We start from the raw sequence: 22,760 nt of genomic DNA on the forward strand, positions 1-22,760 counted from the left end.
CTCTTTTATCTTCAAGACTGATATGGAAAGCACAGAAGAGAAAGGACGGACTCACTGATGTGCCTTTTTTATGAGCTGAACTAAAAAGAAGAGTTCAACCAATCCTAGCACAAACGGAAAAACACATCACAAGCTGGTCACATAGCCATTGATGCAGGGGGCTGTGAGAGGAGACACTGCAGCTGCACTGGCAAAAAGATACTGAAGCTGGAGTGAACAGCTATCCGCTAATTACACATGCAGAGAGAGAGTCCTCTGTATGAAGCCCCCACTGCCAGAGTGAACCATCTGGATTGTACCACAAAGTTCTGCCACAGAGAAAATGTTTTATACCAGTGGGAACTTAGCATCCTGCTATAGGACAGCATTGTAACTTGAAGCTGCAGACATCTCATATTTGTGGGTTTTGGCTAAGCAAAAACTCAAAAGCAAGGAAGTGATTTATTATCAAACTGCAGATTAAAACTAAATAAGACTTTAAACTTAAGCTCATCTTTAATGTTTTGATTCACCGGTCTCCTCAGATCTCAGGTCTTCTAAGTCAGTGTTCTTCTCAGATCTAAAAGCTCACTGTACTCTACTTGCCCAGCACCAGAGCAGAAAGACAACATCAGCAACAAGCCTCTGAACATTGTCAACCATTCAGCAGCTAGAGAATGACATATTTCCCTCAGGAACCGGTAGAGATAAAAAAAAAAAATGGAGCTAAAAGGGGAGCAAATGCTGGACTTCATCAGGTGGACACAAACAAGACTCCAATGAAATGCTGCAGCATGTGTATACGCATGTATGCTCACATTTGTGTTAGCGCCATGTGTTTCCCTCCAATTGAGAAATGTGCAAACACCATTTTGCTTGTGCAGTCTCTTTGTTGCCACATACAGCCAACCTCCCAGGGCACTAGCACAGTTACTAGCCGCTAACAAAATACAACAAACTGAGTCAGTGCACCCTATTATCTTGGTGGGTGACTCTTTATCACCACAGTTAGTGATGCTGCAGCCTGCTGGATCCGTCTTTATTGTTCAGGCAACACTTTGCACCAGCAGCTGGCAATGAGCACCGGCAGCTGGCCGCCGGCCCATCAGCCATTGTGTTTGAGCCTAGTTTTCCATTAGTGAGCTAACAAGGAAGCAGAAAGACATTTTGTCTCACTTCGAAGATGCCTCTCCTTCAAAGGTGGGCCTGATAGAACAGGATGTAGTACAATAAAGTATCTGCTTTTGTGGTAATCACACTGAAACTAGTCTTGTTAGGAACACACAACAACTTTTCTTATCATTTCTTTTACATCCAATTGGGTTAGGCATCTTTATAAAGTTATTTAATTACTGCTCAATATGATCTATGTCAGTATAAGTATTCATTTAATTAGCTTGTTTTTTCACCTTTTCATATTCTTGGATATATGCCATATTCCTCTAATGTAATAACCCACATTTCCCACATGGATCCCTTACATTTAATATAATGTAATATAATGCAATGTACTCTAATGACAGATGAAACTGGTGGGACAGTAAACAGATAAATCCAGAAATCCCAGTGGGCAGGAAATGGAGGCAGCTAATGGAGGAGAGGTGGTGTTCATTTCTGCTACCTTTAGCTCCCAGCAGTGTATCCCTGATGAACTGCTCCAGGTCCTCAGCTCGTTTATGAATCCTGTCAGCATCATCCTCAACCTGCTCTCCATCAGCAGACACCTTAGTGGCCTATACACACACATATAAAATAATAAACAAGTGATGAATAAGTGAACATATTGACTTCTGTCTAACGAAGGAAGGGAAAAGACTGCGCTATGAGGTCTAGAGAATGTACAAGAATGACAGATGATGAGGCAATACATACACATACATACAATCAATATTAGTGTGCGCATGTGTGTGTAGTTCGGTTTGTTTACCTTCTGGTTTTCCTGTTTGCATGTGCACTCACATGCCACAACATACACAAACAGACAGATGGATGAATTATTGACATAAAAAAGAAAACACAACCTCACACATTAACCCACACCCACCTCACATACAAACACACTCAGAGGACCCAGGAAAACGAGAGATGGATGAATACTTGACAGACATGAACACACACAGAAAGAAAGAGCAGGTAATTATTGTTGTGACTTGACAAGACCATGCTGTATCATTTTAGCTGATGGGTGTGAGTGAGTGTGTTGTGTGTGTGTGTGTGTGTGTGTGTGTGTGTGTGTGTGTGTGTGTATGTGTGTGATGGGGTGTGGGTGATAGCATTGCTGTCAACATATGTCAAAGCCCAAGTCCCTAAAAGGGTGTAGCTTGACAGCACGAATGTGAGTGTTATTTTTCTCCAGTTGGCACTTGTAGACCCCCTCCACTCAAGAAGTGTTTTTCTATTTTGGTTAACTCCTCTTAGAGACATAACTGTGAGTCTCAATATTATAAAGTAAAAAACACAACAGTTTGTGTAGATTCTTGTATTCTGTATGAGGGCAAACACATAGAAACACTTTTGAGTGTTTACTTAATTTGTTTGAGGCGAAATCATTAAAATTCTCTATTTGAAATACTTTCAAGCATGCATGGATTCCCGAATGGGTTTACTAGGCATCGGCCCAGGGGCCTAAGTGCTTCTGTTTGAAGTGACTTGTTCACATTTCTGGTTGGAAATTCATGACTCAATCAACACTAGGGATGACCTAATCACGAGGGGCATCATCCTGGGGGGGGGGGGTGGGGATCCAGTTTGTGATAATTTAACTGAAATTTGTTTTGGAATATGCATTATTAAAGTCTGATATAAACTGGCATGATAATATGTGAAGTTTTATTTTACCACCAGTCTACTTTTGGTGGGTGGCTGAGGTAGAGGTCTTAAAAAGGACCCCTATGCCAAAATCTAGTTTTAAGACATATCATTATCAGTTTTGTGCTTATATGTTGCATATTGCTTAATTTTTTTGTGTGTGTTAAAAATACCAACCTGCAAACAGGGGGCCAGGTAGTATGTACCCATGTATGGTGCTCTGGGGTCCATTGTCTTATAATAAAGATTAATTCTTCTGCAGACATCAGGTCAGCTGGTTGCCTAACACTCTGACAGTCCATCTGACACACAATCAGCTCGTTGGAAAAGTGGCTTAATTGGTTTCTGTACTGCTTTTATGCCATTTAACATGCTGCAGCTGGTTACTGGCTGGTCTGGTTTACCTGTTGTCTCTATTGCAATGCACAGCTTGATATATAACTAACTATAATTGTGTCTTTGCTGTTCTTTGTACAGCGGTGTTGACAGAAATTATGATATCACTCCCTGCAACAGTCTATATTTGCTCCTTCTTGTTATGTTAGAGAAAGAGAGAGAAGGTGCAAGAAGGATAAAGAAAGAAAGCAAGACAGAAATTGAACTAAACTCCAGCCAAAAGAAAAACAAAAGTGTCTGTACCCTGCTGTGTAGTTGGTCCATCTCAACGACCAGTGATCCCAGGTTGGAGTCGGCCAGCTGTAGTAATCTCTCCGGAGCTTTCTGAGGTGACAGCATGTGCTGTAGGAGAGAAACAGAGAGATGAAGGAATTACATAAAGAAATGTCTGACACATTTTGGCCCAGGGCTAGGCTTTTGAACTGCCTGCTTCTGTGCTGTAGAGCCAAAAAGAAGAGGAAGAGCAGAGGAAGAAGGAACAAATTAAACTGAAAACATTTATACCTTATACAACTCAATATATTTGAATTATGTCACAGTAAACATGGTAACATTGTGAGAATAAAGTTATGAAATGCTAATGCGACCCCAATTCATAATTTCTTATCACAATTCATTGGTAACAAGGTAAGTGTTAATCAGGTTTAACAGCACTGTGTTCATCATGTTGTTCACAATGCAAATGCTCAACAGCCCAAAATGATCTGTATTGGAGGCAATTAAAGATGTGACTTTGAAAACACTTGAACACAAGCTCACTACAAGATGCTAATGACAATTCTCCTCTACCTAGTGCAGGCTGAGTGAGCTGAATGAAGAGTGTGCGATCTCATATTTCTATTATTACATATTTCTATTTCAATGCCGCTGTTTTGATTACACAGGGCCTTTAGTATGTTGTCCATAATGGACTTTCACATTAAGTATATAGATGGAAAGATCAGTTAATATCAAACGTTGATGCTAACATTTGCTTAATCAGCTATCTAGCTACAGCTGATAAAATTTGACAGATATTTTAGGTCAAACTGATGGTCACCAGCTAGAAGAGAGAAGCCTTCTTTTGTCTGCCATCAAGGAACCATTGTTTCAAAGATTTGTGAGGATTTAGAGTGGTAAATCAAGTACTGTTTCCTGTGTAGACTGCACACTATATAGGCCGTGCTAAAGTGGAACAGTCATAGTAACAGTAACTGAGGGCTTAGCAAATAGTCAAAGACAAAGTGGTGACTTAAAAGGACCAGTGTGTAGGATTTAGAGGCATCTAGTGGTGAAGATGTAGATTACAACCAACTAAATATTGCTCGCCTTCTAAGCATGAAGCAGAAACTACAGTGGTTGCACTTTCTAGAGTCAGTGCTTGGTTTAATCATTCTGTACTAATGTAGAAACATGGTGGTTCAATATGACAGAATCCGTAGAAGAGGACCTGCTCCCTCTGTAGATACAAACGGTTCTTATTTTTATGTGATTATACACAAATGAAAACATACCTATAAATATTATATTCCCTTTCTGCCAATAAATCATCTGAAATGATACATGCCGAATCTTTAAGTTTATTGAAAGTAATGACATCATTTTGAATTAGGACATGAGTTAAAACTGATTTAAAATATCCTCCAACCAACCAAGTTTACCTTGAGTTCGTCCGTCATGTTCTCGAAGCGGTACAACACCTTATAAGGTGGTGGGAGGGGCGTGGTCAGTGTGACATCAGTTATGATGCGATACAGGTGGTCGAGATCACTGATCAACAGACCCGAGCACTCATCATCACACGCTAGAGGAACAAATATAAATACACAGTTAGAGATAGCTACTTTTCTAAAGAGGTCAACTCAATCTACAAGAGATGTTTACAGATGGTTTGCTTGGTTGTCATGTATGTGTATTTTTTTACTACTGAATGTGCGTTTCAATGCTTTATTTGTGAGTCTGTAAACACAAGTGTGTGATTGTTGTGACTGCTTGTGTTTTTGTGTTTAAGTGACTCTGCCATCAGAAAGACAGGGCTGTCGATGCATGAAATTCAGCACAGAGAGGCAAAAGCACCTATTATGAGCACACACTGCAGGCTAAAAACACACACAGTAAGCAAGCACACACCGGGGAATTCACTGACACACACACACAAATTTTTCTGTATTGTGTGTGTGTGTGTGTGAATTTCTCTTCCTTTCTATAGCCTGAAGCTGATTTATTGCAGAAATTAAAATTTCTGACAAGGGAAATCAAAGATGAATTCAATAAAATAAAAACAGTTTCTACTCTATCAATCTCTGACAAAACTAGAACACACAAATACACTAACGCATTCATGCAGTCACATGCATACACACACACACACACACACACACACACACACACACACACACACACACACACACACACACACACACACACAAACACAAGTACAGTAAATTTAAAGTACATTGTATGTGGGAGTTAATAGTTGCCTGTCAAATCCAGGCCATTGAAGAATCCCAGTGATGAAGGATTGTATTCACTAACTTCCACACAGCTTGAAAGCATCCTGCACTGCACAGCTACAAGGTGTGATTACAGACAAAAAGCCTCACTTCCATCAGTGTCTGCTTCTGTCTCCCCTTCTGAGGAGTTTAAGCAACATGGTGAACATTTGGCTACCTTAAAGTTTGATTGGAGAATTACTTCTCTGAGTTTGCTGAGATGGTTCAGCTGTGTTGTAACTTCAAACTCAACAAGTTTACTTTGCTGAAGTTTGCCCGGCAAGTAGACGACAAAAAAGCAATCTTGAATGTCGCCATAAACCCTCCAGTGGCTTTTCAAGTGTGCCAGTGGAGCACTACATGTCACAATATACTGTACAACGTTATGCAAGAAAACAAATTCTAAAAGCTAAGGTTAGCTTTAGGGAACATAAAATAGGATGATTCACTTTAGTTTCAAGGCAAACTATGGCTAAGCAGTCTTTTTCGGTAAAAATTAATTTGCAGTTCACATAGCTCGGTTGAACATACCAACAAAAAGTCACACCCTGAGCTGTTTGTTCGATGTTCCTTGTCAAGAAGCTGAGAGGAAAACATAAGAGTGGTTGTATCATAAGACCTCACTTAATGTTTCACCTGAATGTTTTGAATCTTTAAAAGCTACACTAGCTGCTATAGTGGTGGCCACAGAACTCAAAGAGCTGTACCAGATTAAGCTGTAGTGCAGCTCATGCCACAATAATGTACATTTTTTCTGTCCAATGATGCACATCATCACATTTTTACTTCACAGTGTATGAAACGTACAGTAGCTATAGCACATTACACTTCATTATCACAACCATAGAAGCTAGAAGCCCTGCAAAGGCCCAAATAAAACCCCAGTGAGTGTCATTATACTCAGTTTAGCACACTCATGCGTCACACTGGAAATTCACACACACAACATACAAGTGCAATAATACACACCTGTGCCCACGCTCCTTAGACAGTGACTTACAGCACTGGTTGAATCTCTGTATGTTCATAAGTCTTTTGTACTGTTTTCTGTTGGTTTTTGGCATCACAATTATGTATTTATTTATTGTTACTTTGCATCATGACTATGAGTCCAGTTTGAGCTTGTCTAGGTTGTGCTATAGACACCATGTTGTTGTATAAATAATATTTAGCATCTAATTTTGACAGTGGGAAGATAAATATGCCTTTAAGTTGTATATGGGACAATGAAGATATTAAATACAGCACATAGTAAAGTCATATGACAACGGTTTCTCAAGAAATCGTGGTTATGCTGATAAGATATTCGATCTTGTCTACTTTTATATGTTATTGTAAATAAGAATAAAATTGAATTGAGCTAAATATATACAAATCATGGTGAAACACATCATGTACATAGTTATAATTAGGGATGTAACAATACACTGACTCAACTTATGATGCTGTAGGCAACATTTAATAATGAAACCCATGACATCAAGTATTGAAATGTAACTGTATTTCAATGCAAATGATGTTACATGGTAGATGGGAGAGCTACCTGTATTTCCCTCATTCAAGACTGCCGACTCCCAAAGTGCTCGGTTGCGTCTGATAGAAATGGAGACAGTGCAGAGCGGAGGCAAAACACGGAGTGCAATCACTCTTCACCAAGTGAACAGCAGTCTGATCGCTCCACTCTGTGTAAACCATCAGGACTTGTGATTATAGTCTGGACGTAGAGGCGACCGGTTTGGTGTCAGGGAGCACTGCAGCACTCGCGCTGCCAATTTATGAACACACGCTTTGTGTCTCAAGACCTGAGCAAGCAATTTCCTCTCTGACCTGACAGCAGCAATTTCACATCAGCCTCTGTCTTACAACCTTTCTTCTATATTCTCCTACCTCTAGACATGCTAATGGCACCGAATTGGCCCTGCCATTATGGTCATATTAAGTTTAAATTAGCTCCAAATGACATTGAAATTATTTTCTAAATGACTTGAATCTGACTTCTGCCACGAACCCCTGTCTCCCATGGCAACCGAGGAAAGGGGCTTTGACTGCTCATTTGCATTTTATCTTCAAAATAAAATATAAATCACAACATCAGGTGACAGTGTTGGGTGGTGGGCCACAAGAGACAATAGAATAAAAGGGAAAAGAAGACAGAGAGAGAGAGGATGTCTGTAGGTTTCAGTAAAATAAAGATAGTTTAAAATGTGCTCTTTTTATTGATCTATGCTATGGTAAAGTTAAGTCACGGGTCCTTTTGTGGCCACTTCTGTTGTTGGAGACTAGTCAAAGTCAAAGAGGAATATATAATGATTTTAGCTTTTATATTTCAATTCAGCACTAATATTCATAGTCATAATTTAGACCACATGTCTAGTAAAACCTGCACCTGCTAGTTGTTTGTTTCATATCTACAATATAAGCTCTATGTGAGATATTTCAACCTGCAGACACTTTGAATGAAGAGAGAGCAATGGACAGAAAGAAATGAAAACAAAAAAGAAAGATTTGCACCAACAACAGATTAAATAAAAAGCTGTTAGTCTTACAGATGATCCCAGCTGGTCCACACACATGCCTGCCCATGCACTGGTCACACGACCTCCCCGATGCCCCGACCCTGCACCGGCACTGGCCTGTGACAGAGTCACATGGTTCGGGCAACGCCCCCCACAAGGAGCACTTACACTCCTCGCAGCGGCCGCCTGGCATCCGTGGGTTGCCATGGTAACCAGTAGCACACCTGGACAGGAGATTGTGGAAAAGAAGTTAAGAGTTCACTGCTATTGATGCTTGCAATTAAAAGTTTCCATTGCTTTTTGATGAAAGCACTTATTGCTGAAGTAATCAAACTAGACACCTCATCACTGTACAGTGTCATCACAAAATACCCAAAAGTACTTACTGTCATTGTCAATAACTTTGTCTCAGTGTCTTAGGCATTTGATTTATTGTGTCCCATATTAAAATGTCATGATATATAAGTTCATTTTGTGTTCAATAATATTAGGAATACTGTGAAATAATATTGTGTGTGACTAACCTCTCACAGTGTTTACCCTCATATCCCTCTGGACAGTCAGTACATCGGTAGTCATCAAATCCCTCAGTTACACAGGTTGGACTGAAACTAGACACAGAAAGAGATTTTAAACAGAAATGAAAAAAACTTTTATCAGTATTTACATGTAAAAAAAAAATACTGACAAAAACACAAAAATGTACATAAATGTGTTACAGAGAATGACATCAAATGTAACTTTCAATTTGTAGAGACTCACTGGCAGAAAAAAACAAAGAATAAACACAGAAAGTTTACTTGTTCTCTGGGTTGGTGAGGGGACAAGCGCAAGGTTTACAGTCGTCATGGTGACCTCGGACCACACCATAGAATCCCGGGGCGCAGCGTTCACACCGATCACCCTCTGTGTTGTCTTGACAGTTCTACACACACATGAAATAAACGTTAGATTTGTTAGGACACAACATTGACCTCCATTTATTCTCTAACCACACCATGACTCTAGTTGTTTAAATTTCCCATCATTCTCCAGCCAGCATGAGTTCTTGCTGTGTGTGTGTGTGTGTGTGGTTGGTTTTGAATGCAGAATTTGATTGTGTGAGCATAATGTGGGCAGCTGTAACTCAATTTCACAAAAAAACCTTGCTGCTTATCCAGAAAGCTTTTGATCTTTAAAAAGAAAAAAAAAGCAAACTAATTTTCAAATTAAATTAACAGCAGTTAAGATACACTTTTATCTGCGTGTTGTATTTGAATATTGCCGAAAGGGAGGCACAAGATTTGTTAAGCAAGAAAAAAAAAAAGTGTTTTTGAATGGTTTATAGGCATCTGTGGAGTAAAGTTAATCTGTTCTAGTTCAAGCATATTTCAGATCCTCTAATCAGAGATTGGAGGACATTAGTATTCACTATTACGCTGTGTACAATGCCTTGTATGCGTCTACTTGTCTCAAGTCGACAGAGAGTAATTGAAAAGATGACAGATGGGGTCACCCATCATACCCTCCTTGATTACTGACAAAATGGCATTGGGGAGGGCTTGTTTTTTGGTGTGTGAGATAATTATCCTGGCACCACTGGTTGATTTACACCGACACCAGAAAAAAAAAGTGGCATACTGATATCATTATCTGCTGTCACTTCACAATTTTGGATGATAGTAGCACTTTTGATCACTGGTGTGCTTCGCTGTACAGTGGTACATTCAGAGGCAGTTAGTGAAATGTTTGACAACATGTTGACAGAAAGGTAAATTCAGTTCAAGTCTTTTTTTTAAAGGCAAGAGCTGCTTGTCTTTTCTACTAAAACAAATAGATGAAAGGCAATTATCGGATGACTTTTATTCCCTTGTATTTTCCAGGGAAATTTGATTGAGCAGTTTTTGTCTTTACATGCATACATATACTGGACTGTCACTGGGAAATACCCAGTGTGATCGCAGCTGCTTCTGCAGAACCGAGCATCTCTACCGGAGCAGCAGGGAAGTCATTACTCATTTCTTTTCACCACCCACAGTTTCTAAGCCATTCTAGGGCCTTCACACACACACACACACACACACACACACACACACACACACACACACAGACTAGAAATATCTAGCCTGGACTATTTTCTGATAGGAAATGTAGCCGTCCACACACAGTAATGAATGGTTTTTGGGCCCTGGTCCCACTCCTGCATGATGAGGTGCTGTGAGACCGTGCACAGCAACGGCCAGCTAGCTGTTAGCTGACAGGTGCGATCTCACACGTCAAAGAGTTTAATAAGCTTCTTTCCTCAAGAGTAGGCCATCTAAAATACTCATTTACTTTGCAGGATTTCACTCACCTGTTGTTATGAGGAAAGTCACAGGGGTACACTGACACACACACACACACACAACCATAAATATATCCAAAATATTTTCATAACCAGAGATGTCTGTGTATATTTTCAGTTATTTATTTATTTTTTGGCTATGCTTATTATACAGCCTAACACACACATACACACACACACACACACTTCATATTAATTGTAATTCATACTTTATTTATGACAGATACTATGCCTCAATACAGTGTGTTTACGTAAATATATGTAAACACATGATATATATATATACACGATTGATATATATGTCAATTTCCAAAATATGTACACACTGTGTTCACAAAAACACACAAATATACAGTATGACATACTGTACAAAAACACATAGCTCTGCTCTTCATATCCCCAGGGTTCTGTCTTATGTGTTCGTCTTGTTTGCTGAAAATGGGAACTTAAATCAGTGCAACAGGAAGTTGCCTCCTAACGAGGCAAGTCATTTCCATTAACTTCCTGTGTTCCTCGTTACTGCTAATTACCACAGAAACAAACTCGTTTAGCATTTTCAATTTAGCCCGCTCGGTTAGAAAATGCTAATGACACTGTTATGGAGAGCGAGATGGAAATGGGCGAGGAAGAAAATGGCTGGGAGGCAGAGAGAGAGGAAATCAAAACACAAGAGAAGAGGGAGAAGAGAGGTAAAAAGAGAGAGAAACAAATTGGCAAAACTAGAGAAATTAGGGAGAGGTGAGAAAGAAAGAGGGGGTTATAGGGGAAGATTGGGGCAAAAAAAGAGAGAAACTAAGAAACAAACTAAGAGGGAAAGACAGAGAATGGCGAGGTGATGAAAGAAGAAAAAGGACGAGTAAATAAATAATTGAGAGTGAAAGGGAAGAGAATTTAGGGGATGAGAATGGGGCAGATGAAAAGAAACATTAAAATTAGAAAAATATGGAGGAGTAAAGTAAGGAGAGAAGAAAGGGGTGTGGAGAAATGACAGAGGAGAGGAGGTAGAATAGCAGAAATGGAGAAAAAAATTAGAAAGCAGAGAATAATGGAGGGGAGACAAGGGAACAGTGGTATCTTTCATGGAGCACAACCTTTGTCTGGTGTTGGATCGACACACTTTTGGCTAGTGCTAATTTGAGTATCGTACAGATGATCTCATGGTACATGAAAGTTTAGGAATTATGGTTTAAGTCCATAATTTCAACCTGAACAACATTCCTTTATGAAAAAGACTCTAAGCCATCTAAATTAGGCATCCTTTTTTTGACTGCACTCTTTTTTTCGATTATTAGAGGAATAAAATGTTCCATTAGGCCAGTGACAGTTGCATGATGCTTGCATTTCAAATTAAATTAATAAGAGTGAAGATGATGGAAAATAATTTTACATAATTGCTGAACCTTTTAGTTGTCCTGTTTATATGCTCTTCAGTCACACTCTGTCATGACTAAATCCAGCACTCAAGCAAGTTTTTGACAGAAGAACTGAGCTGCATTGGATGCTCGGTGAGTTACTGGGTTACACCTACGCTTTCTAAAAAGGAAAGTTGTAATAGTGCTGCAGTTATTAAATGAAAGAAGGTGAGATACTTTCAGTACCCGCCATATTTTATTATGTGCATGTGCAAAAAAAAAAAAAAGGATACATTTTCTGAAAAGACGCGATGAGAATGCAGCTGCCAGCATCTGTCAGAGTTTACAAGTGTTAATACCTATTTATCTGACGGGTTATTCACAACAGCGGTGTTTTAACCACAACAAGCCAAACAATTAAATGGCTCCTAATCAGCTGTCCAAAACAAGTCCCCCGTACATAGTGACATTCTCTCAGTCTGCTGGGGTTCTTACAGATCAAATCTGAGTGATGACCTGTGGGCAGCATGTGACCAACTGCTCCCTGAGGACAAAGTCTTCAGATGGGGTCTCACTGCAGAGCCGACCAGATTGTGAAAAGGCTGGAAGTGACTAACTGGTAACAACTGGCGTGTGCAGATTTATCTCACAAGCCGCCAGTGGGATTTACGGAAGCCGTGCAGGGAGAATATCTTGCAAACACACATTATCACAACAAACGTGAAGGTAAGACTGTTATTGTAAGTCGACAATCAGTGACAGTGGCCACCTGAAACTGCCTGTTGAATCAATTTTGAGTGAAACTGTAAGGGTCAGATTTCTTTGCCTTAATGTGTTCTAATTATACATCTTTTGATAAGATCACCTTCTCCCCTCTGTCTAAAAGTAAGGATGTAGCTTTGGGTCAGATCCAGAGGAGAGGAAATTACACGAAATATGAATAAGCCTGGGGTCGTTAATTATTGCAGGGCTAATTACAGTACCTGACATTCCACCCAACACACACGTACACACTTTATTCTCCCTCTCGCCTCACTCTCTTCTCCAGAAGCTACCTGGCATATGGCTGTATGAGGGTCTCCAGCGGCAGAACACACATATACACACACACACACACACTCATTTACCTGGCATATGGATGTCTCAGGGTCACAGGTGGAAGAGTGCCCACTGCATTGGCACTGAACACAGCTGCCCATGCCGGCAGCGGCGGGCACCCTGGACGCTGGAGCAGATGCCAGGGAACTGGCGCGAAGACGGTAAAAACCTGCAGCACACTCCTGCACAGACAGAGAGAGAGAGACACAGGCAGACAGACAGACAGACAGGTAGACAGACAGAGACCGAAAGATAATGAGACTAGAGATGTATAAGAGACAGAAATACAAGTTCCAGTTTTGATAGCATGTATTCCCAGAGTAATCCCACACTATGCATGATATTGGAATACACACACAGACAGACGCACACAAACACACACACTCTCACAACTACACATGGACCCACATAATTATCCCTAATTGTTATTTCTCTGGGCAACTGTTGACCACTCTCTCTTTCACACACATACAATTAAGAGTCATTCCCTTCAGTAACTTTTGAACACACAAATGCACCCACCCTCATATACCCGCTCAACGAACACACACACACACACACACACACACACACACACACACACACACACACACACACACACACACACACACACACACACACACACACACACACACACATACAGTATACACACAGACATGCAAGGTAACTCTCTCTGCCTCTCTCTCCTGTTCAGTAATAATTAATGGAGTCCATTTAAAGAGCCATCTGTTCCCTCTGCTAGCGCTAAACGCCCGTTTAAAAATACTTTATTAACAACGACGGCAGCTACAAATAGAATGCCCATCTGTCAGCCAAGCCCTCTACGACCTGAACATTTCAAGTTTAGCTACCGTTTGCTATTTGGCTTCCATTTGGCTCTTTTTCAACAGTATCTGTAGCTTCTAAATTATGTACACGGCTAATTTTATTATTTTTTGGGCAATATAGACGGCTGCTCCTCTGCACTCCAAGTAGCAGGCGACAAAGTGAAACAGAGGTTGAAAAATATAGTTAAAAGTTTGCTGGCAACTCATGTATTCCTTCGAGATTAACACAATAATACCTAAATGACTCTCAGGCGCCGCCTTCCAGTGGAATTGCCCAGAACTGTTTGCCTCTGTGTATCATAAGCTGTCTCTACAAAATCCTCATTAAACTAAAGATTGAGTCACTGCTATATGCTTTCTGTGGCTTAAGAGAAGGAGCTGGACGCAGCTGAAAGTCAATTGCTTTGACAAAATCACAACTGAGTGGAAGAGACGTTCAGTGAGGCTTAATCCTAGCTAAGCAAAGCAAAAAAGCAAAAAAACAGGAGAGTCTGAAAGGCGTCACAGAGGCTTAAAACTCTGAAGTCAATGTAAATTGGAAACTTGCGAGATACTATTGAAAGCAGAGTCTGTGACCTCTATGTTTACATTCTCTGTCAGTGTGAAGGCAGCAGACAAAAAGCATTTATTCCTCTGAGCACTGGGAGAGGGAGAGAGAGTTCAGTTCACTCTGTAATTAATGTTTGTAATGTTTGATCCAAAGGTAGGTTTTAAAAGTGTGTCAATATTAATGCCTTTTCATTTCGTTTATGCAATATTCTCACCATACAATCCTTATGTATTTTCTTAAGTCTCTGATATTTGACATGTTCTGCTTTTTATGTAGTCTGCTTTATGCTGCTGCACTGAAGTAATTTGATCACGCAAATTATTACACACTGTAAGTGAGTTATATAAACTCAGTGGAACATTTTTACACTGATATTCACTGGCTACATTGTGTAAATTCTTGTAGTTTCTACCAACATAATGAAAGTTGGTTTTACTTGTTTTCAACATCATGTAAGGAATGGAAATGTTAGCCTATCAAATATTTGTATTTGGATCCAAAACTGATTACTTATCTCACAGTTCATAGATAAGCCTTTTTGATGACATTGTGCAGATATAAAGTCTCCACGTGTGTGCACTCTTTGATGTGTGTGTGTGTGTGTGTGTTTAGTCGTGCACCCACCTCACAGGAGAGTCCGGAGTATCCGATTGGACAATCACACTTTTCTATCTGATGCGCTTTCTCGCTCTCTTTGGTTGGTCTGCCTTCCTCGGCCACTGTTAGACTGATTTCTGAAATACTGGGAGACAGATCAATCCTGAAATTAAGATACATGCCTTTTATCTTGTCAAAGAGTTTACACACATGTATTTGGATGTGTCACATGGGATATCCAGAGAGAAATACAATGTGGAGCAGATTTTAATGTTTCTGCTGCAGAAATAACCTTTAGTAGAGACGGTTTTCATTACACCTTGAGATCCAAATGAAAATAGGGGTTTTTCCCACAGGTTATCCTTTATTCAGCTATCAAATTGCATTTTTAATAGTAGATCAATCTATTTGGAGGTGCATGCCACTGTTTTGTTTTTTTTGTGTGTGTGTGTGTGTGTGTGTGTGTGTGTGTGTGTGTGTGTGTGTGTGTGTGTTTTTACCGGCTGTGTCTCATCAAGTTGCCGTGTGATGCCTTAATTAGGATGTAGTCCACATAGAACAAAATGTCCATGAAGTCCTCTCGAGTCATGGACCGGCCATCTGCGTACTTCCACTCATGCTACACACACACACACACACACACACACACACACACACAACTAAATACACTGACAAATCAATTTTACCACTGCAGTCTATTACCAATGTAACAGACTAGACCTGCTTGTATTGACTGACAAAGCTTGCCAAAAAAGTACAATCTATATTCTGCTTAGGTCTATTATTTCTGAAGTTTGTTTCTAATAGAAGAAGTTATTTTGAAAAGTCCTAACATAAATATTTCTTCAATTATTATTCAATAGCCCACTTTCATCCAAAGCTTTACTGTACCTCTGTCATGTCGATCTCGTGGCGGGTGAGCTGACCAATCTGGAGTCCTGGTATGTGACGTGTCATCAAGACGTTGCGGTTAGGACCGCCTTTAATGATGACCTGAGGCTCATAAGAGGAAGGACCGGTTTCATCTCTGGCCTCGTAGTACACTGCATATTTCAGCTGCCCACCATATGCTGTAATCTAAAAAAAGGCGTAGAGAACCTATTAAAGACATCACCAAGGCGGTACTGATTTCACAATGACATCTGATCTGGGATTTATCTGTAATATTATTATTAAAAAAAGGGAGGTTTTCCTACCATAGAGCCTTTGAACTGCTCAGGCAGTTGCCAGTAGTAGGGTTCAGATAAAATTGAGGTGACCAGCTCTGCATGGGCAAGGATCTCAGGGTGCTGGAAGCTCACGCCTCTCCTTGTCTCCACAGTGTTGGATTTGTCCACCAGGGGGAGCACTGTCTGCTCTGGCTTCAGCGTTAACTAGGACACAAAACAGTGACAATATTAATGTGTCGCAACAACAGAGTTCTTTTTTTGTTAAAGAGAATATGCAAAGAGAGTTTGTAAAAAAAACAAAAACAAATAAAAAAAACCCCAGTATTGTCGGGTTTGGGATTGAGAGATGCACTCAAAAATGTCAATCTTTCACCATTTAGTACCTGACACAAACTGAGCCTGAACACAGCATATGTACATATATGAGTGGGTAGAATGGTGTAATAATAAATGAACCACTAAAATGATATAGCATGCCATAGCACAGACCTGCAAAGCAGTCATGTGTGAGAAGTCAGTGTCTTTCTTTTCTCCTTCAGACACACCGTCTCTCTTCCTGACCTCCTAATGATGCTGACTCCAACAATGCTCCACACTCAAGGTTTTTCTAAACTTTGGCAGACATCGATTTCAAATAGTTTTTGTCTGAGGCTCCTATCTTGTTACAGAAAATTTCATTATCTTTGGTTTCTTTTCATGTTTCATCTGTGGGCACAGAAGATTGTTGAACATGGTAACTAATGAGGACGGTCTAGGCAGCTCTAAACACTGGCCAAATGAAGGCCCCTTTTATGCAAATATTTGATTGGAACATGACTAGATGTCTTCTCATCTCCAAATACCATCAGGTCACACCTTTTGCAAAAACATCGGTGCAGGCAGTTTTTTTCATGAAAAATCTAATGAATTTGAATTGGTACAATAATTCTAGACATTTAAAGTCTGAGATTATTACAGTCAAAATTTGTCTTGTGCAACCAAACACCTTCACACCGGCAGCTTTGTGTGTGTGACTTTTGAGATACTAAAGGCAATAATAAAAAAAAATCTCCCTAATATAACATAGAACTCCCTAATATAACATAATTGTGTGATTGTAAATAAGACAATCACCAAGTCCATCTTTTTCTTTACTAAAAATAAGCCAACTTTGGTTGCTTTTTGTGAGGAGGAGAAGTTCTTTTACATTTTAGTGGTCAAAGTCATTTAATTTAAATGTCTTCTGAATATAACTTGAAACAGATGGCGTCACTCTACCTCCTGCTCTCTGGTATGTGAATCATATTTGAGTTATTACCGAGAGTCTGGAGAAAATCTAGCCCTTTCTTTCTCATTCTCTCGGTCTCCCGCTTTATGTGTTGATATTTCAATATTATTTGAATAATATCAGGGTTTATTATTGACTGCGGGTTGTGGTTGAGTGGACCAATTTAAAAATAGATTCATCTGCTCGAGCCTGGATCTCTCCCTCTCTCTGTCGCTGTAGTCCAGCAGCGTTGATATGGTCTGAATAATATCTGAGATATTATGGAAGAGTGCTCTTTGGTTGAATGGACAGAATCTGAAATCTATGAAGTCACTATAGCTTGGACACACTGGCTGCATAAAAGAGAGGCAGTCACACATGGAATGGGAAGTTGCTTATTTCAGTCTTTTTTAGTTTTACTTCAATTCAATTCAAAACATTTATATACTGTAGCTACTGTGGTTGGTGTCTTTGTGATTTACTGGATACAGGAATGAAATCAAAGTAAAAGGAAAAAGTGAGAAAAGAGTTAATCAAATCCCAATCTGAGCTGTTTCAGTAATATACTAACACGTGATGTGAGAGTGAGTTATTTATACTCCCAAATAGGACAAAAAGTGAGACTGAAATGCTTGTAAGGGGGGGATAAGAGATTACTGATCCTTTGTCAGGTAATGCAAACAATGTGCAAAATAGCTGTTTTCATACATAAAATACATAACACTGAAGGCTTTGTCTATCTGATAAAAGTAATGATACATTTCTGATTTAGACAGGGTTTATGGAAAGAACCACAATGCAAAATCTTGCATCTGGTATGTGGGAGGGGGCAGCAGCAGTGTTAATAACTTATTAAGCTGCATATCGGAGGAATATGTTTCAGGAAGTTTATACAGAAATTCTTTGGTACAAAAGTTATTTAAATTAATAATCGTTAGTAATAGTTAGAAAATGCTGCATTTTGTCTGGGGTAAAACCTTTCTCTTCTTTAAGAATATAATTCATTGAAGGCATTTTCCCTCTTCATATCTTATCAGTGCTTTGATCTTATCCCAGTTCTTTATAGATTTTATTGTATTATATTAGTGCAGTTCTTCACAGCAGTATTTAACAACCAGTAAAGAGTCGTTCAATCACACACACAGTTCTCCTATCAGAGATAAATACCACAAAAAAGTGCTTGTGTTTGTGTATGGCATAGTGTGTGTGAGTGTGTGTGTGTGTCCGTCCTTCCCTCTTCTCCAACCTCTGTGTAATCCCGTGTAGTGTGAGATTGTGTATGTGAATGCATGTGTACTGTGTATAGTGTCTAGATATGGTGTGTGAGGTTGTGTGTGTGTGTGTGTGTGTGTGTGTGTGTGTGTGTGTGTGTGTGTGTGTGTGTGTGTGTGTGTGTGTGTGTGTGTTGGCATGTCCCACTCCACTCAGTGTAATCTCACGATTCAGTGGTTCAGAGAAAATCTCTCTCTTTCCAATAAACTCTCCATTTTTTCTGTCTTTCTCTCTCGCTGTCCAGCTCTCCCCCTCTCTCTCTCTGTCAACAATAAATGAAGTGAATGTTTGACGTTCAAATGAAGCCTCTCGCCACACTCCATCAGAAAACTCTACGGTTACCACGGAAACGCCAGTTTATCGCAGATGGCAACCGTTTCTGAGATGAAGGGCCTTTATTAAAAACAGGCTGCCACTCAACAATCGATTGGTAACTTGCTGGCTGACTGTCTGATGGTGTCTGATACACTTCAGTACCTCTGTTTTTGACTTACAGCTGGTGTCCGTAATATCCACACTACATGTTTGTATTTTGGGGTATGGAAGCCATCGATACATAAGCCAGGCTAGCTGGGATATTTTCCAACAAAGGTTTACAAGAGTTGACTCGAATGAACAACAGGCTTCCACAACCTACTACGACAACGCAAAAGGGTTATGGATTTCACTTTTGACTGACAAGCAAAGTGGATTGACTAACTGTTTGCCACGTAGCTCCGTAGATCACAATGACGGTCTGTCGGTCGGCCAACTACCTTGGTCTCCTGTAATTTAAATCCTGTCTGGAGCGACGTGGAAGTAGATCTCTGAGTTTTTTTCCGCGAGAAGAGCTGCTTACCCTGCTTTTTTTCTTTTTTTCATCACTTCAGTGTGAGACATTCTCTTTTGAACTCTGCTTTTTTTTGGTCTATATTTATTTACATTTTTGCAAATAAAAATAACTAAAAGTATGCCAAATTAGCTCTTAGCAGTTCCTGTGAGTGCCTCTCCCTCCAACTCTCCCACCTAGGCTTTTCTCTTTCTCTTTTGACAAGTCCTGCTGAAAGTCAATGTCTATTACAGACCATATCCTGCCATACCTCTATTGTTAAAATGTTGTTTGGAACAGTGAGTTAAATTACCAAGAAGGAGCACAGTGAATATTTTGTTCCCCACCTCCTACTATAATATTAATCCTGTCTGTCTCAGGGTTTAAGTTGGTGAACATGGTAAACATTACACCTGCAAAACATCAGCATGTTAGCATCGTCATTGTGAGCATGGTAGGAGGCTAAAGTTAGCATTTAGCTCAAACGACTGCTTTGCTTATTTACAGTCTCACAAAGCCACGAGTATGGCTGTAGACTTTTAGTCTTGTTTACTAATTGGGAGTGTGCAAGTAGTGTATGTGCTTCTTAACCTTGTTGATTCGCACTTCAGTGGGGCAGAAAATCACACAGCAAGCAACATTTCTAACTGCTGAGAAGTAAAATGTGTCCAATACAATTGCCTGTTTGAATAATTAAATCATGTTTAGTTCCAGGCTTAAATTGTGATTTTGCAACAGAGCCTCCAAAGAGTGCCAATATTCCTAAATGCAACAATCTCTGTAAATATCAGCCCACCTTCTCTATATTTTTATATTTATAACCTATTTACAGCCACCAAGTAGGCTGCAAAAAAGGGAAAATCAAGTAAAATTAGGTCCATTAACTTTAAATATTTGAACAAACCTCTGATTATCCATAGATAATGATTAATGAAGAACTTGAAGCTTACAACGTTGGCATAATGCAGTCAGTTGTAGGCAGCCAGCTGTCAAATGTGTTGTCTCAGCAAGGAAGCTGGCAGAGCCAGTGTGTACAGAAAGTACAGCTTACAGGCAACTACTGGTTAGATCCAAGGATAAAACATTGGAAGCAGGAGAGATCCTAAGTGAACATGGAAACAGACCAGAAACCAGAAGTAGTTGTGGAGTCTACATAAAGTTTTGTTTTGCAGTAAACAAACAGTAGCTCGTCTGTTGGATCGGATCACATGGGCCAGCCTTCACTCCCCATGTACATCAATGACCCATGACCTTGTCTCCGGTTCACTGCTTTTCCTTCCTTGGAACACTTTTGATAGGTACTGAGCCACAAGAGCTATAGTTTTGGTGATGCTCTGATCCAGTCGTCTACCCATCACAATTTGGCCCTTGTCAAAGTCGCTCAAATCCTCCTTTTTCCTGCTTCTAACACATCAACTTGAGGACAAAATGTTCACTTTCTGCCTAATATACCCCACCCACTGACAGGTGCCATGATAACCAGATAATCAGTGTTATTCACTTCCCCTGTCACTGCACATAATGTTTCCTTTAATGTATTTTATATGTCATATTGTTATGTCATTGTGTTACTATAGTCTGTGCTTATGTAATTTTAGCTGCACTCATATGGTTATGTGACTGTATTACTATTTATCTGTGCTTATGTGCTTTAGTGTGTTTTCTTTTAATGTTTTCCTGTAACACATTTACATGGTGGACTAATGTTAATTATTAAATTGTGCATTGTCCATCCTTAAATATAAAAACAAACACAAGTTACAGAGGTTTAGAATATGAATAAACTGATTTCATATCGTGAGTGATCAGAGAGATCCATCGAGTTCCATTTTCTTTAAAGTCAATGAGGCTGTTTATGTCTTACATTTGTGAAACATTTCAGAAACAGTAAAGTGCTACTTATGGTCCCTTGATCATAAACCCTAACAGTGAAAGGAAACATGTAAAACAATTAAGATATGGCTACTCACCCACATCCTGATGAGTCCTTGTGCCTCTGTGCAGGACTGCGTCAGTCCATAACAGTAACATTTGCTGCACCCAAGTGGGTTTCGTACCGACAACCCAAATGTTTCTGGCTTACAGTGGTCACAGTTGTCTCCTTCCACATTTGCCTTAAATACCAAACACAGGTAAACAGACATGTGTGAGGTAAGCTGTTGTGAACATTTATGAGAGACATGAGACAATGAATCCTTTATTTGTATCAACCTATACGCAATTAAAAACAATGTGATTCTTAGTTTACTTACTTATACTTTAACTTGGACTGTGGACAACACAGAAAATGCATTTGATGCCTTGGTTGCACTGGGATAGAAAAAAGTATCTCACTGCACTGAATTGTTTACATTTTGAGTAAATAAGCTGTGCGCTGACTGGTCTAAAATGGGATTGTGGACAGGTCTGTGTATTAAGCCTTCTCTCTGCTAAGAAAGGGCTTACAGTGCTGTCAACAAAACATCATCCAATTAATGTTGAGTTCTGTCAAAAAGTCCTGCAGGTTAGTGAGTAAGAACCAAGAACAACAGTGGAAGGTGAAAAATCTAGTGAAGGAACCTAGAACATCAACTTTAGTACTCCACATTATTGGTATTTGTTAGTCAAAGGATGTCATTGTGTTATTACTGGCAACTAATAATCATCAATTTAATTTAGTTACATATTTTTCAATGAATTGATGCTTTGTTTAATCTATAATCTCACAGTACACTGAAAAAAATGGCCACCACCTTAGGCTCATGTACTGTAGAATGACATTTTAAAACCCTTTGTTGTGTCCAACAACAGTCCAAAACCCAAAGTTATTCAATTTCTAATCACAAAAAACAAAGAAAGGCAGAAAATCATTAAATTTGAGAAGCTGGAATTTGGGAATTTTAAGACATCTTGTTCGATAAATTACATAAAAATAAAGTACTTATCAGAACATTACAGTAGTTATTACATAATATACAATCCTTGCATTTTAAGAATACCTAAAACAGTGGGTCCACATATGGTTTCTTTCATTTTAGAGATATCTGACGCTAAATTCACTTATGTCACATACTTCCATAGATATAGAGGTACAGACAGACAGACAGAGAGACAAACAGACAGACAACCAGCATCACATGTCACAGGCAGCAGAAATAACAGATGAACAGAGAGACAGGTGACAGATTGAATGACTGTTTGAGTGGCAGGCAGTCAACCTCCTACCCATTCAGAGTGACGATGACACCCAGTGATCTGAAGCCTCATTACAGTCCATGAATCAGGTGTGTGAATTTGTGTGTGTGTTAGCACGCAAAATTTAGTTTTAGCATTTTTCGCTGTCTATGCGGGATAATGTGCTCAGCAAGT

General features: G+C 39.5%; 1 protein-coding gene across 7 annotated transcripts in view; it reads right to left on the minus strand.

Annotated features, from left to right (window-relative positions):
* lama2 (laminin, alpha 2) overlaps window positions 1–22,760 on the minus strand; it is a 178,427-nt gene that overhangs the window by 44,425 nt on the left and 111,242 nt on the right. For 5 of the 7 annotated variants that reach the window (XM_051410101.1, XM_051410100.1, XM_051410095.1 and 2 more), the window contains 12 exons: window positions 21,383–21,526; window positions 16,114–16,290; window positions 15,809–15,994; window positions 15,418–15,536; window positions 14,945–15,062; window positions 12,973–13,125; window positions 8,971–9,095; window positions 8,695–8,781; window positions 8,201–8,394; window positions 4,824–4,966; window positions 3,427–3,525; window positions 1,601–1,712 (listed from right to left, as the gene is read on the minus strand). In XM_051410101.1, the coding sequence (XP_051266061.1) occupies window positions 1,601–1,712; window positions 3,427–3,525; window positions 4,824–4,966; window positions 8,201–8,394; window positions 8,695–8,781; window positions 8,971–9,095; window positions 12,973–13,125; window positions 14,945–15,062; window positions 15,418–15,536; window positions 15,809–15,994; window positions 16,114–16,290; window positions 21,383–21,526 (1,657 nt within the window). The remainder of the gene's footprint in view (window positions 1–1,600; window positions 1,713–3,426; window positions 3,526–4,823; window positions 4,967–8,200; window positions 8,395–8,694; window positions 8,782–8,970; window positions 9,096–12,972; window positions 13,126–14,944; window positions 15,063–15,417; window positions 15,537–15,808; window positions 15,995–16,113; window positions 16,291–21,382; window positions 21,527–22,760) is intronic. The other 2 variants (XM_051410099.1, XM_051410098.1) reach the window with 1 other exon arrangement.

The sequence above is a fragment of the Dicentrarchus labrax genome, unplaced genomic scaffold (genome assembly GCF_905237075.1).
Source record: "Dicentrarchus labrax unplaced genomic scaffold, dlabrax2021, whole genome shotgun sequence".
Classification (NCBI taxonomy): domain Eukaryota; kingdom Metazoa; phylum Chordata; class Actinopteri; family Moronidae; genus Dicentrarchus; species Dicentrarchus labrax.